The 16048-nt window shown below is 38.7% G+C and overlaps 1 protein-coding gene across 1 annotated transcript in view; it reads right to left on the reverse strand.

The window, feature by feature from the left end:
* Positions 1–5787, reverse strand: part of ELL2 (elongation factor for RNA polymerase II 2) — an 86046-nt gene extending 80259 nt beyond the window's left edge. The window contains exon 1 of the mRNA XM_051994002.1: positions 5508–5787. Coding sequence (XP_051849962.1) covers positions 5508–5660 — 153 coding nt within the window. The 5' untranslated portion in view covers positions 5661–5787. The remainder of the gene's footprint in view (positions 1–5507) is intronic.
* Positions 5788–16048: the final 10261 nt, after the last annotated feature.

Raw genomic sequence — 16048 nt, forward strand, 5'->3', positions numbered from 1 at the left:
TAGACTGGGTTCCAGGTATGTACTTTCCAGGCTGCCGTCAGTGGAATCCTTAGAACCAGTTCTTCCTGAAGGTTTAACATAGCCCATTGATAGCAATAACTCCAGAGCCAAGCAAAATAGAGAGCTACAGCCTTCCCATGTAACTCTGGCCTGGATCATGCCTCATATTTCCCAACAGTGATTTTGACGTGAAAAACCAGTTAGAACTGTGCTACAATGCTATCTGCTTTTTAAAAATTAAAAATAACAAACAAAAAAACAATTCAAAAAGATTAGGTATGAACTTTTTTCAAAATGCATTGAAATTTTCTGAAAAAATCACTTGTAAACCGGCAAAAAAATGAAAAAAAGATTAACTCATTTAAAATGTATTATCACTTGGGTTACTATCCCTTTCAGAGACAACTTTTTTTTTTTAACCCTGTTTCCAAATATATCCATCCAAAACTAAGAAATGGTCAGCTTTTAATCTTTATAAAGTAAGAAGGGTCTGGTTATTGCAATGTTCTTCTAATCTTATGAGTATATACATATATATGTACATATATGTATCTATATATGAACAAGAACATAGCAACATATATATTTCACTTTCCAGGTTCTTTTAACTTTTCAGATAATTGAGAGATTGCTTTTTAGAACAATGTCCTTTGTTATCACCTTTCGAATTTAGCTAATAATGAATGATCTCTTTCTATGAGCTCTCTACTTATGAAATTTTACCTGTCAAAAAAATTGAGATCAAGGCTTGCATTTTAAATTATTTTAAATTTAAAATTTTACACAGATATAATATAACATTGATGGGAGCAAGGGAAGAAAATTAAGAAACAGATCTTTTAAGTCAAATCAAGAAGCACTTATCAAATTTATTTAATCCCACTATGTGCCTAGCATGGTATTAGATACAAAGAAAGGCAATATACTCTTTCCACAAGGGACTCAATTATGCAAATAACTGTGCAAACAGATATATAGACAATAAATTATAGAAATCTCAGAATGAAGGTGCTAGCACATTTAGGGGGATCAGAACTTTCTGCCAGAAGATGAGATTATCTTAACTCTTAACCAGAATACTTAAATAACCATTAATCCAATTTTGGAAACCTGCTGGAGGGAAGGTGTCACCCAGTAAATCTAAATATTTTTATTTTATTTAATCTAGGATTTGGAATCTATATCACTCATAGAAGGAGAAAGATGACTTTATTAATGATTCTATTGAGAAGTAGAGTTCAATTCAAACATCTATTAAGCCCCTACTATAAGCAAGACATAGTGCACAGATAATCATTTTATTTGTTTAAGTTCTGAGAATTTCTGCTTTGGTAATAAGAATTAGTACTTAAATATATTGATTTAAATCCTAATGCTGAGCAAAACCTAAATATGAATTTTTAAATGCTTATATTTGAATTTGTGCATTATTTATTACCAGGTACTAATAAAAACAAGATAGTTTTGTTCAAATGTAAAATTATTAGATTTTACAAAAGAACATGTTAATAGGATACTAATTAATGAATGTGATAATTAATCTTCCTTCCTAGAAATTAACTTTCACCCAGAAACACATACACACAATAGCTTAGGAAGCTTAGGTATAAAAGATTTTAAATATAAATACCATAACTAACAGGAAGTGGACATATTAATGGTAATACTTTATAAATAGTAAGACCTTCATAAATGCTTCTTTATTTATCCATTGAGTTTCAAATGCCTTTAAAATTTCCAAGAGACAATATTTGACTGATTAGACAGTGAAAGTAAAATTTATACAAGATTTTGTATCTTCAGTGTTAGGTACTCAAACTGAAAAGTGATTACCAATAGAACTGGCAAAGCACTTAACTAAAATTCAATACTGCTCCTGGGATGTAGTCAGGAAAAACTGATGAAATTAAAATGTGTTTTCCCCCCAATACTGGCACATTCAGACAGCAATTTTTTTTTTAAGTTTCATGTCTCATTTGCTCTTTTCCTTATCCAGCTTACATATACCTGCAGTTAAGAAGGTAGCTTTGCTAATGTCAGCAAATTATCCATGATATTCCTTTGCTCAAACATGTTTGGTTCCTAATGCAAGTCATGAAAACCTTTTAAGTTAATATACTTACACATATAACCTGTTTCAAACTGTTTCCAGATTCAAATTGACTGGAAAATTTCTTATAAAACAAATTACCTCTCATTGCAGCTTTTTACTCAGACTTAATTTTTATATACTTACTTAAAAGTCACACTACATAGGAATAAACATTTGAAAATCATGCAGTATTATCCCTCTTTTGAATAAAAAGGGCATTAGAATAACTAAAATCAATTGGTTTGGGATGTCTTCTGAAGCACTAAGGAATTGTGATTTGAGATTTCAGAATTTTAATTAAAGCAAAGTTTTCATAAGCTATTTGTGTTGCATAGTTCTTTTAGGTTCACTCAACTACTGCAAGGAACTTTTTATTTCTCCTACTTCTCAGCTCCCCAAAGTTCCTAAATCTCTCTCAATTTTCAATTTCCAAATTTTACAATTTTCAAACCAGAAGAGATTATTTTATGAGAGTAATTCAAATGGACAAAGAACAAGCTTAAAAATTTGAGAAAGTTCTATTAATTGTAATATTGAGATTTCTGGCTCTTAGAAAGTATTGTCTCTTTAAAGTCTTCAGACTGGGAGAAGTAATAGCTTTAACCTTGCCCAGCCTGAAGTCACTTGGGGGATGCTTGCTGTTCTGGCACCAATCTCTCAAACAATGAAGAGCACAGGAAGGTTGAGGGAAATTTTATATGAGAAACCGAAGCAAATTTTTCTCTAAGCAGAGGCCTAAACCTTTGCAGAACATTCAGATACATATTTACACCTCCTAATTATAGCTGCAGTTTAAAGTTTTTATAATTTATTCTGACAAGGGTCCAGGCTGAAAAGAAAACCAGACTGGTATATTTCTACAGATCATTATACTTTTGGGGTGTTACTGGTGGGGATTACAGCTGCTTCTTCCCTACCAGTTATTTGGCTGACTAGAATCAAAATATTGGTCAGGAAGAAAAAAGCACTGTAATGCCGAGTCAGTTCTAAGACCAATTTATGTCTGATTCTGTCTTTGTGTCTGATTTAGTCAGACATTGCAGGGGGAAAGGTTGCACTGGGAAATAACCAACCTCCCATTAGCTGCTCTAAAAAGTTTATGTGGCAGCTCCCTAGTTTCTGACAGTTCCCCTACCTCTTGAACCTCTTCCCACTTCCTGATCTATAGTGCCTAGCAGCCTCACCCTGACTCATGGCTTTGCCAAGCATGTTAAAAAGTTCTGTTGGTGCTGTATTGACAGCATAAGCTGTGGGTCTGGCCTTGGGATAGGAATTGGTTAAGCTCAGAGCTGGGCCTTGTCCTGTGGCAAATGCCAAGTCAGCAGGTTTCTTCCCCCTCCCCTCCCTTCCATTCCATTCCCCTCCCCCCTCCTCCTGCACCCAGGAACTATGCACAGTACTAGGAACAGTTTTTCTCCAGCCTAGTAGATGAGGGAAAAAGGGATCTTATATCTAACCTATCCAACCAGGCTGCCATGCACAGAGAAATAAAGGGACAAGATAAAACCAAATTTTCCTTAACACCTCAATCGTCCCTACACAAAAAATAACAAATATCCCAGTAGTTTGCAGATTTAAGAGGTAAGTAACTTTATGGAAAAAGCCCAAAAGTAACACTGCTAATATTAATCCCCGGAATGATCCAAAGACTCAACTAACCAATACTATAAAGCCACTATGGAGGGGAGTGATTGGAGATTTCCTTCCTTTCTCAGCAAGGATGATGGAAGATACACTTTTTCCTGCTATCCACGCCCAGAGCTGAAAACTGGGGGTAAGGATTTGCTTGATCTTAACCCCATACTAGCCAAACCCGGAAAGTAGGGAAACATAAGTGAATGCTAGATGAGAAAAGTAGGGAAAACAAATGGGTCTCCTTCCCCTGACCCTCAGAGGTGGTGCAGGGCAGTATAGAGTCTGAATCACTTAATCATCCTGCTACCCTCTGAACAGCACATCTCTTCCAGTACGTCAGGATTGTTCTCAGTAAGAGAATATGTCAGTCTGTGTCACCCTGTCTCCAGCCTCTTCCCTTCACTATCTCTGTCTCTTTCTGGGAGCACATCTCTCCCTCCTTATGAAACTGTCTTTATGTTGACCACACCTGTCTGTTTTGAATTGGCCTTTCTCTCCTACTTCCACATGCCATACTGTCACCCCCATGACATCATTTTTGTCCACAAATCCACTCTTTCCCAACATTTCCACTTTTTCTTTACCTAAACTCATTCTCATCTCATCTGCAAGGCTATGTCCTCCACTGCAAGTCTGTTTCCTTACTTATCCTGCCTCCCCATCTGGCCTGTTTCTCTTTTGCATTCTTTTTTTCATCTTTCTTTTAAGATCCTTCTGGCTAACTTTGTGAGCCAGTTCTCATTTATCTGGGCACCCCTGTCGATATTAATCTGTCTCGGGCATGCTGGGGGCTCTTCTCAAATGTCTGACTACCTATTCTTCTGCTTTCAGACTCCTCTGTGTCAGTGTCCCTCTGCAACTCTGTAGAGCTGTCTCTTCTAAATGTAAGCCATTCCACTTGTGAATTCAGGAGTTCCTCCCTTGCATTGTATGGCTCACGTACGTGTTTTCCTCCCTGGGGGTGTCTCTCTCGATGTGTACCTATGTACCTTCTATTGTGTCTGTATCCTAGTTCATGTACCTGTCTGCACATGTCCCCGGCCAGGGTGTCCTATCTCTGTCTCACCTTCAGCCCACACTCTGCCCCCTCCGTTTTCCTACCATAGGAATGGGTATCCATGTGTCATTCATTCTACCTCCACTTGGTGGGTCTCTTTGAATTATCCTCTTTTTACCCCCTAATGGGGTTTGTGTGGGCATTTCACTGCCCTCCCATCAAGTGCTGTGTCCCCTCCGACAGCTGTCGCCAAACGTTTGTCTGTGCTCAAGCTTATGTCTCAACTCTGTCCCTTCTCCCGCTGTCGCCTCCGTCCCCAATCCGCCAAGCAGTCCCAGGCTCTGTCCCGGGCGTTTCTCTGGGGCGTCTGTCGGGGGTCCGCTCCTTAGGGGCTAACGATACTGGTGGAAGGTAAGAAGATGCGGACGGACGACCACTCTCGGAACCCCGCTTGAACTCAGGGAGCCTCCCTGCCCGCACCCAGTTGCCATCCGAAGAAGAGACATCTGGAACCGACGCCGCCCGCCGGCCAGGGGCTGTCCAGGACGGAGAGAATCCTCCCGGAGCTGAAGCAAAGAGAACGGTCCCGGGAGAGAGACGGAATCCTCCCGGGGTTGAGAAGGCGCCTGCCCTCCTGCCCTGTGACTGCCTTGCCGGGACAGGACGGGACGGGACGGGACGGAACGAGAGCGGGCAGGAGCGCGCGGCGCAGCCCCGCTACGGAGCGCCCGCTCCACTCTACCCCGCTCCGCAGCCCAACCCAGCCCCGGCTCGGACCCTCACCTTATGGGTCTGGTACGTTTCCAGCGCCCGGATCGCCGTCTCTGTGAGCTTCACATGCAACACGGTGATATTGTCCTGGCCGAGCCTCCCGCACGATAAACCGTAGCGCCGCTCCTCCCGCAGACCCGCTGCCGCCGGCCCCCCCGCCGCCATCTTAAACTCCCCCGGGTGCCGCTGCTGCTGCTGCTACTGTTGCCTCCACTGCGGCCGCAGCTGCTCCGGCTCCTGCAGCCGCCACCACAGCTACGGCCATCCCGTTGCTGACGTACTGTCATATACTGAGCGCAACTAAACCCTCCCGCTGCCCCGCTGCCGCCACGTCCCGCCCCCCTCCACTCCTTCCCGCCCCCCCAGGTCCAGTCACCACCTCCTGCCTCCTATCATTGGCTCTTTTACTTCAAAGCCCTCCTCCATTGGCCGCGATCCACCCGGAGTGGGGCGGAGCCTCTAGTGGCCTCAGTTTCGCTTCGGAGACTGGGTGCCCGGGAGCCGAAGGACTGACGTAGAGATGACGCAGACTCCTTAATTATTTCTGACGTCACGCATGGACGATTTGGCCGGTCGGCTGCGATTGGTTAGCCCTGCTAGTAGCTCTTATCCTAATTGGGTGACTGTTTTAGGCTCTGGTTACCTGGAACCAGGGCCCCTCCCAGTTAGGGAGTGAAAGCGGGGGTTGCCGGTAGTGGTTGGTGTTTTTTTCCCCTTTTCAGTGGAATTCCTGAACTTCTGTGTGGACTTTTGGGACGTGAGGAACCAGAGTTGAGTCAGGGGACGGGGTGAAGTAGAGGGAGGGTTGGGTGGTGGCCAAGTAAGGAATTTGCCCCTTTAAGGTTAGAACTCCTGATCTTTCATGTAAGGATAGTGGGTGAACTCTTTCCAAAGCTCAGACTCTATAGCTCAAGGGCGTGGACTGTACGGCGGGGGGCGTGGATTCCACGGCTGGGGGCGTGGATTCCACGGCTGGGGGCGGTACTCTCCTGCCGGGAAGGCAGTAATGGGGCTAGCCTTAGAAAGAGGGGATTCTTTACTGGACTCTAGTGCTGAGGGGTAAGAATTCTAGAGCTAGCACCTGACACCTTTTCACCCTGAACCTGGAGTTGTTGCTATAGGCTTTATTTAGAAAGTTGTGTTAGATTCCTTTAATTTCTTTTATTCTGGAAAGAGACTGGATCTTAAGTTAGAGGTCCAGTCTGCTCATTTATTTTGTGACTTTGGATGTTAAATCATTCAACTATTATATGATGAAGGGAGTTGGACTAAAGAGCCTCCAAGGTCCCCTTTTAGCTCCAAATCTATAATCCCACAATAGTCTTTATTGAAACACTTGTTCACTTGAAGCTATCCAGTGATGGAAACAGGACTGCTGAAATGCAATTTCAAAATTAAAGATCAGTTCCATCCCCCTCTCCCTCTAATTACATACATGTGGTCAAAGTTGGTTGAGTGTGGTTACGTGCCTACTGTTGTGTGCACAGACTTACTGCTTGTTTCAGGAGAAGTTTCAAAGATAAGTGAAACTTCACATTTAAATGTTATTCTTTCAAAGGGTTGAAAATAGCCCAGTTGGGAAGACTGTTAATGAGGAGATGGGAAGTGGGAACACCTGAATGCATTAAAATGGCAAAGTGGGGGAGAAAGGTTCGGAGACCAACAGGAATCTAGGTATAGTAGGGGAAAGAGGAATCATTTTATACTTCCCATTTAACAAGATGTGATGTCAAGCCCTATCTGTATTGTAGTTTGGCTCAAAGAACTGCACATCCTTTTCCTGTTTCTCTGGAAAGACCTTACAGATAGAATGCAGAAAATTAGTTAACCGAATTGTTGGAAATAATGTTTAAAACCATTGCAAGAGTTAAAGGGAGTATTCCCCAGGATGTCATTCTTGTTTTAGTGCATCCTTCATTGCAATCAAAACATCCACACAGGTCTATCTGTAAATTCAGTTAGATCAAATGAGATAACATTTGTAAAGCTATTAGCATAGTACTTAGCATACCAGAGGCACTTAATAAATGTTCGTCCTGTTCTCTTCCCCCGTCCCACCCCTTTTCCTAGCTAATTAGTAGGACTCTAAAATGATTTTTATTTATTTATTTATTTTTTGCTGAGGCAATTGGAGTTAAGTTACTTGCCCAGGGCCAAACAGCTAGGAAGTGTTAAGTGTTTGATCTGAGGTCAGATTTTGAACTCAGCTCCTCTTCAGGATTGGTGCTCTATCTACTGTGCCACTTAGCTGCTCCAAGAAATATTTAAGAAATGACTTAAGACAAAATATTCTTCTCTAATTATACTTCATACATTGTTTGTGGCAGTCCTAAATTGATTATTTATGGACATAAGATAATACAATATTACATTTAAATTGTATTTACACTCCTTTAGAATCTTTTTGAGGAGGCGTCTCTTTTCATACTTAACGAGAAATAGATAAGCTTTAACCAGGACAGATCTCTAACATACTTCCAAAGTAAAAGCATTGCTCAAATCATTTAGATGCTGGTCTGCATTACTTTCCATTATCTTATTGACTAGTATCTGACTATTCAGATTGTTTTAAGATTGTTGTCTTATTTTTCTTCTTCACTTTAACAGTGAATCTCTAGTTATTTATTTATAGTTTCAGCTGTTTTGTGTGTTGGCAAAAAACAAATATAATTTATATCTAAACTATTTCCCTACATAGGATTTTTGAAGGGTGAATGCCCACCCACAAACTATCTTAGTGTGCTTTTCCCTTGGCTCTAAGGGATTAGCTGAGTATTTGGTAGTATTTATTGTAGCTTTGAAACTCCTAGGAATTACACGTTTTATAATTTGGGATATATTGGAAAATATCTAAGCATACACTATATTAATGAGGGAACTAACATTTACATTTCTACTTTTTACTTTGAGTTCGAGCATTTTATTTCTTGTGATTAAAGATATTCATAAAAACAGTGTATCAAGAAAAAATGCTATTTGGGTGGTTTGTCAGTCCTTCATTGATGCCTCATAGGCACCCCATACATCATGCTTGCATGAGAATAGTCAGAGTTGTGATGCTTATAAGGGTGATTATGAGGGGAGTGATGAAGAAATACAGTTATGAAAGGTTGCCATTTTTGCTGTTTTTTATAGCTCATATTCAGTTTTTCATGTCAGTGTACTTGGATGCCTTAAAGGTGCAAGATGCTGTGGGTTGTTTACTGGATACTTACAAGGTGCAAAATGCTGTGAGATACAGATAAGTATGTCGTCTATAGTTCCTCAACTCGAGCAGCTTACGTTCTGTTTGTGATGACAGAAGTAACATACATAAAACAAGACAATTAAATGTTGAACCATTGTTTAATACAATATTAGTGTAGGAATTTAAGAAAAGAAAGACCTATGTGGCCTGTCATAGGTGGAAAAGGTTTGTTTCATGAGGTAGGTACATTTGGGGGCCTTGAGAAGCAATTCAATGGAGATAAACAGAAGGTGGAGGTAGGGCAAGCACTCTACTCAATCATTAGGTTCTTTATTTTTATTGTGATTGTGTTACCTGTAGACACAACAAGCAATAATGATTTTGTTGGAAGAAAGTCAGGAAGAGATACAGAGCTGGATGATGGAGTGTTTGTTTTTTAGGGGAACAAGTAGACCAGTATTGCTGAAGCATCCCCCACATACTTTCATCCTTCTTGCTTACTCCCAGCCTTTTCCTCCTGGAAAATGGATTTTAATTCTATGATGATTGGTGTACAAGGACTAGATCTTTTCCTAATTCCCTTCCTTTTCTTCAGTGCAGACCTGTGTAGAAGAATAGTATGATCTCGTATTGAGTCATCATTCAAATCACCTCTTTGCTATTCTCACATATACACTTAATAACAGCCAACGTACACATAGTACTTTCAGGCTTGTAGAGCACTTTACATATGTTATCTCATTTCATCCTCCTATAGCTGTGTTGTAGGCAATGTTATCAATCTCATTTTATAGATAAGGAAATCAAAACTAGAAGGTTATCACTTCATGTAGCATCATTAGGGTTAGGGTTAGGATTATCACAAATAATTAAAAGTAAAACTTGAACTCATATCCCTGACTTTAAAAATAGTGCTATATCCACCATGCCACCTAATTGCCCACTTATTCAATTTTTTTTTGTTCTAAGAGCTGCATATTTTATATAGATTTTTGTCATTTTGAAGTCTAATTGTCACATGAAGCATTATGTCCATTTCCCCTTCTTGTTCTATAATTAGCAACAATTTTCCCATCCAAGGAAGACAAACAAATTTGTATTAGGTTCTTCTCATAATCATTTTTCAGTTCTTCAGCAATTGGACACCCCAACACACACACACACACACACACACACACACACACACACACACACATATTGGGCATTTAAGTTTCACAACTTGATTGTGTTTTTTCCCACTGAGATTCAAAATTGGGGGTTACCTTAGAGGTCATCCAATATACCATTTTCCCCTTCCCTTCCCTTCCTTTATCTCCTGCAGAGTGGTGTATTCCACTTGGAAGTTAATCTAACCTGATGAAAAACATTGAAACTGTACCAGGCAGGCAGAATGGAAATGAAGAGAGACACAAGGAACCCCGGCTGTTCAACATCCTGCTGTGGGAGAGTAAAAGGAAACCTGAGTTTTAATACTAGTCCGTACATCAGCATACTTTGTGATCTTTGGTAACTTTCTTACATTCTCAGTTTGCCCATTCAACAGAATAATAATTGTAGCCATACCTAGTTTATACAGCAGTTCAGAGAATCAGATGAGGTAATGAAACTAAAAAGTGGTTTTAAAAACACTAGAATATTCTACTCAAATGTTGTAGTGGCAGATGCTTTTGGACTAGAAAGCAGGAGACTTGGGTTTTAGTCTCAACTCTCTGCCTCTCCTTAGCTTGGGCATAGATCATCTTCAATTTTTTTTTCAGCTTTTAAACAATTATGTGTCCAGAAAGGTGTGAAATACACAATAAAACCCTATTCTAAAGTGATGTCACTGGATAATTCCTAGACTGTCTGTAGTCTTTGAGAGTTGTGATGCTTGAAAAATTCTTTGTTATCCAACTAACCTGCTAATGAGCCTCTCTGAGCCTAATTAATTTGGCTAGTCTATCAGTCATTTAACAAGCATTATGAAGGACTTCCTGTGGACTGGAGACAATGGGGTATAAAGAATAAAACAATGCCCACTTTGCAAAGAGCTTACATCTAATGAAGACAAGAAATAACATATAACTATATATATATATATATGTGTGTGTGTGTGTGTGTGTGTGTGTGTATACACATAGCATTCAGGACTTGAGAATCAGGATCTGAGTTCAAATTCAGCTTCAGATTCTCTAGCTATGTGACACTGGGGAAGTCTACTAACTAATCTTTGTGTCAGTTTCCTCAATAACTATCTGGAAGGGTTGTTGAGAGCAGAGATGATATTTGTGAAAAACTTAACACAGTACTTGGTACAGAGTAGGGATTTTTAAAAAGAGCTATTCTCTTTCCCACCATATGTATAATATAAATAAATACAAATATTAATATTAAGAAGTTAATACAAGGTAATTTGGGAGAGATGCCATAAGGGATAATTTCTTTTTCTTTTTTTAAATTAAAGCTTTTTATTTTCAAAATAAGTACAAGTAATATTTCAACATTTTGCATAGCCTTGTGTTCCAAATTTCCCTCTTCTTCCCCTCACCTTTTCCCCTGGATGGCCAGCAATCCAATATATGTTATACATGTTAAAATATATGTTAAATCTAATATATGTAAACATAATTATACAATTATCTTGCTGCACAAGAAAAATCAGATCAACAAAGAAAGAAAATAAGTAAGAAAACAAAATGCAAACGAACAACAAACAACAACAAAAAGAGTGAGAATTTATGTTGTGATCCACACTCAGTTCCCATGGTGTCCTCTCTAGGTGTAGATGGCTCCATGAAGGAAAGTTTCATGCCAAGATAGTGCTTAAATTGTCTTAAGAGGAAAAAAGACATTGAGGCAGAGGATAAATATTCCACCCAGGTGGAAAAGTGCAAGTGCAAAGGCAAGGAGGTGGGAGATTAATTTATTTCATTAATTCTTCAACGGGTTTCAGTTTGACTGAAGTCGCACCATTCAATGATTAAGGCTAGGTTTCTAGATTCCCTAAAGAATCTCCTCTTTAACCTAATCAAAAACAAAAACAAAAACGAAAAACCACAAACCAAAAAACAACTCAATCAATCAATATGGGAGGGGAAGACTCTGAGTTTCTGGCTGAAGCAAAAATGACTGCTATTTATATTTGAGTCAATCAGGACCCTAAACCTTATTCATCCTGTCAAATGCTAGCACCATTCTGGAGATGCAAAAAAAGGCAAAAGATACTGCCTTTAAGTAGTTTACAATCTAATGGGGAAGACAACATATAGATAAATATATTCAAAGCAAGCTATGTACAGTATAAATAGGAGATCATTAATTGAAGGAATTAAGAAAGGTGAGATATGGCTATCTGTTGAAGATAGTATTGTAGTTGAGACTCAAAAGAAGCCCGAGAGGTCTGTAGTTGGAATGGAGGAGGGAGAGAGTTCCAATCTCGGGGATCAGCCAGAGAAAATGCCCAAAACCAAAAAGATGAAATGCCTTTTGTATGGAACAACATAGAAACTGGTGTTACAATATCCATAAGTATATGTCAGGGAATGAGATGTAAGAAGATTGGAAAGAGAAGGAGGGGGTGCTAGGTTATGAAGAACTTTGAATGGCAGAATATTGTACATTTGTTCCTGGAGGTAATATGTGAGGAACAGAGAAGGTTCAGCTACAACACAGAAAGTAGAAGAGAGTAGGAATGTTACATGAGGCTACAAAGATACAACACTGTCATATCTGTTCCTAAGAATTACTTTGGCAGCAGTGTATAAGATGCTCAAAAGGGAGGAAACAGTTGAGGCAGATAGATCAATCATCTTTGAAAAAACACCATAGATACAGACAGAAGACAATCTACACATCTATCTATCTATCTGTCTATCTGTCTGTCTATCTACCTACCTACCTACTTGAGGCAGACAGACCAATCATCCTTGAAAAACAGCCATAGACATAGACAGCAGACAGATAATCTACACATTTATCTACCTCTCTACTTACTTGAGGCAACAGATCAATCATCCATGAAAACCTACCATTGATATAGACAGCAAACAGACAAATAGATAATCTATACATCTTTCTATTGCTTGATCTATCTATACATACATATATATTTACATAGGCTTGTTTTCAGAAGCTTTCCGGCTTAGTAGGACCTGCCAGAATTTTTATTTCAAGGACAGGGGTCCTCAAACTTTTTAAATAGGGGGCTAGTTCACTGTCCCTCAGACTGTTGGAGGCCGGGATTATAGTAAAAACAAACACTTTGTTTTGTGGGCCTTTAAATAAAGAAACTTCATAGCCCTGGGAGAGGGGGATAAATGTCCTCAGCTGCTGTATCTGGCCTGCGGGCTGTAGTTTGAGGACCCCTGGAGGAGAACCCATTGACACACCCTTCACTTTTGATCATATGAACCAAACCTATGATTTAATTGCCTTGGGGAACTCCCAGATGAAGGAACTGCCAAGGCTGATGTAGGTTGCAAAAGCTTTATGGAGTCAAGTGACTTATCCAGGGTCAGTAACTTGCCAGGTCTCCCAGGATTTGAAACCTGTTATTCATTGTGTCATATTGCTTCATCCCACCCATAAAATCATGACTCTCTGACTCTGACTGACTCTCTTTCTCTCTCTCTCTCTCTCTCTCTCTCTCTCTCTCTCTCTCTCTCTCTCTCTCTCTCTCTCTCTCTCTCCTCTTTCTCTTCTTTCTCTGTTTCTCTTTTTCTTTCTCTTAAAAATTCACACTTGGCAAAATTTTTACAGCAAATATTTGATAAAGGCCCCATTTTTCAAATATATAAAGAAATGAGTCAAATTTGCAAGAATATAAATCATTCCCCAATTGATAAATGATCAAAATATATGAATTTTTGTCTTTCAGACAAAAGAATCAGTTATCTATAATCATATAAAAAATGCTCCAAACCACTATTGATTAGAGAAATGCAAATGAAAACAACTCTGAGGTACCACCTCACATATCAAATTGGCTAATGTGATAAAAAAGGAAAATTATAAATGTTGGAAAGGATGTGGAAAAACTGGGACACTAATGCACTGTTGAAGTTGGGAATTGATCCAACCATTCTGGAGAGTAATTGGGAACTATGCCCAAAGGGTTATAAACTTTGAGCCAACATTACCTAGTTCTGCATCTCAGATAGATATATATATATGTATATTTTTTTTTTTGAAGGAAAAGGGACCTGTTTGTTCAAAAATATTTATAGCACCTCTTTTTTTGTGGTGGTGAAGAATTAGAAATTGAAGGGACACTCATCAATTGGGGAACAAGTTGTGATTATATAATTGTGATGAATATTGTTGTGCTATAAGAAATGATAAAAGAAAAACCTAGAAAGACTTACATAAATTGATACAAAGTGAAAGAACTGTGAATGACTTAACTATTCTCAGCGTTACAATGAACCAAAACAATCCTTCAGGATGCTGCCTCCAGAGAAAGAACTGATGCTGTCTGAATAGACTGAAGCACACTATTTCCCTCCTTCTTTTCTTTCTTTCTTCCTCTTCCTCCCTTTTTTCTTTTTTTTCTTTCTTCTCTTTCTTTTTATCTTTTTGTGGAAAAATGACTAATATGGAAATGTTTTGATTGCACATGTATTGTTATGCCACAGTTCTCTTATTGTCCTGACTCACTTTCCCTGATTATCCTGACCCAGTCCTGCCTTGGTTTCCCTAATTGGTTTGCTTTAGTTTATAATTGTCTGCTCAATCCTGCAAAACCACCACTCCCTCTTTTTCAGAATATTTGATAGGATAAAAGATCTTATGTTTTAGAATATCAGAATGCCTTTCCCCATCCTAAGCTATCAGAATGTCAGATACCATCTTATCAAGATGCCTCTCCCCATCTCCAGGGTTCCTCCCCCCATTAGGTCATCCCATCTCCAGTGGCTCACCCCATCCTGTCACAGTCCTGTTCCTGCTCTCAGCACCCTGTCTCTGCCCCTGCCTCAGTCTACCCCCCTGAGTCTGAGCCATGTGTATATATGTCATTGAGAATTCACATTGTTTGCTGGATTCTTGGAAACGATAGTCTCATTCAGCCTTGGGACCAAACCATGGATCCATTGGGTCCCAGCAAATTTCTCCCTTTTAAATAAATTATTCAATACTCTCTAATTTCTGTCTTGTCTCAGTTTCTCCAGCATTACAGTATAATCTGTATTAGATTACTTATTGTTTTAGGGAAGGAGAGAAAGGGAAAGGGATAGAATTTGGAATTCATAACTTTACAAACAAAACAATGAATGTTAAAAATTGTTTTTTAGCATGTAATTATAGGGGAAAATATATTTAATCAATAAAACCACACTTCTGATCTCACTAGTGGAAAGAATTCCTGTTGAGGAAATTCTCTTGACAAATGGAAATCTATCTGTTCTACACTTCCATCTTTAGAGTTGTCTCTATTATTGATAGGTTAAGTAAGTTACTAGGGATCATTTAACAGTATATGTCAAAGACAGGACTTAAAACTTCTGAGCCTAGGGCTGGCTCCATTGCTACTTTAGACTTCCTTTTATTATTAGTGGTTTCTATTAGGAGCTTTCTTTGTCTACTCTTAATGCTATAATTAAGTTGCAGTTTTGCCCCTGTACTCTAAAGTTACCTAGGTTAGGATGATTAAGATATTGATTTAACATTCAATCTAATAACTATATATTAAGTATATGACATATACAATGTGCTATACTACTCCATAGAGATACAAAGATGAAAAATAGAAAAAGAAGTTTATTGGAGTATTAGCTCAATTTATTTTAATCTGGTTCTGGTTGTCCTCAGGAGTATTGTGGGCCTATTGGTATTTGACATTTCTGTTCTAAATTACAAATCAAAAGAGAAATGCAAATCAATACAACCCTGAGGTTTTACCCAGGGTTAAACATTTTTTCTGTGTTCTGATTATTATCCAGAAAATTGGAGGACAAAAGATGAGCATAGTTATTGTTGGAGGGGTTGTGGAAAGATAGGCACATTCTAGTCCGTTGTTAGTGGAAATGTGAATCAATATAACCAATTTAGGAAGCAAGTTGTAATTATGCATGTAAAGTGACTAAAATGTCCATTGATTGGCATATATGGCATGGAAGTCATTGATATACAAAACTATTTATAACAGTAGTTCTTGTGATGGGAATTGCTGAACAAATTATGGTATATACATGTAATGGAATATCAATATATTGAAAAAAATGACAAAAATAATGATTAAAAGAAGCAAATGGGTATGAACTGATACAGAGTGAAGTAAAAAGAGCAAAAAAAAAAAAATACAGTAATCTCAATAATGTAAATGGAAAAGAATTACCAGAAAATAATTAAAGTGAATATTGCATAATTTTTTATCTTCCTCTTTTTCCTT

The sequence above is a fragment of the Antechinus flavipes genome, chromosome 1 (assembly GCF_016432865.1).
Source record: "Antechinus flavipes isolate AdamAnt ecotype Samford, QLD, Australia chromosome 1, AdamAnt_v2, whole genome shotgun sequence".
NCBI classification, from domain to species: Eukaryota; Metazoa; Chordata; class Mammalia; order Dasyuromorphia; family Dasyuridae; genus Antechinus; species Antechinus flavipes.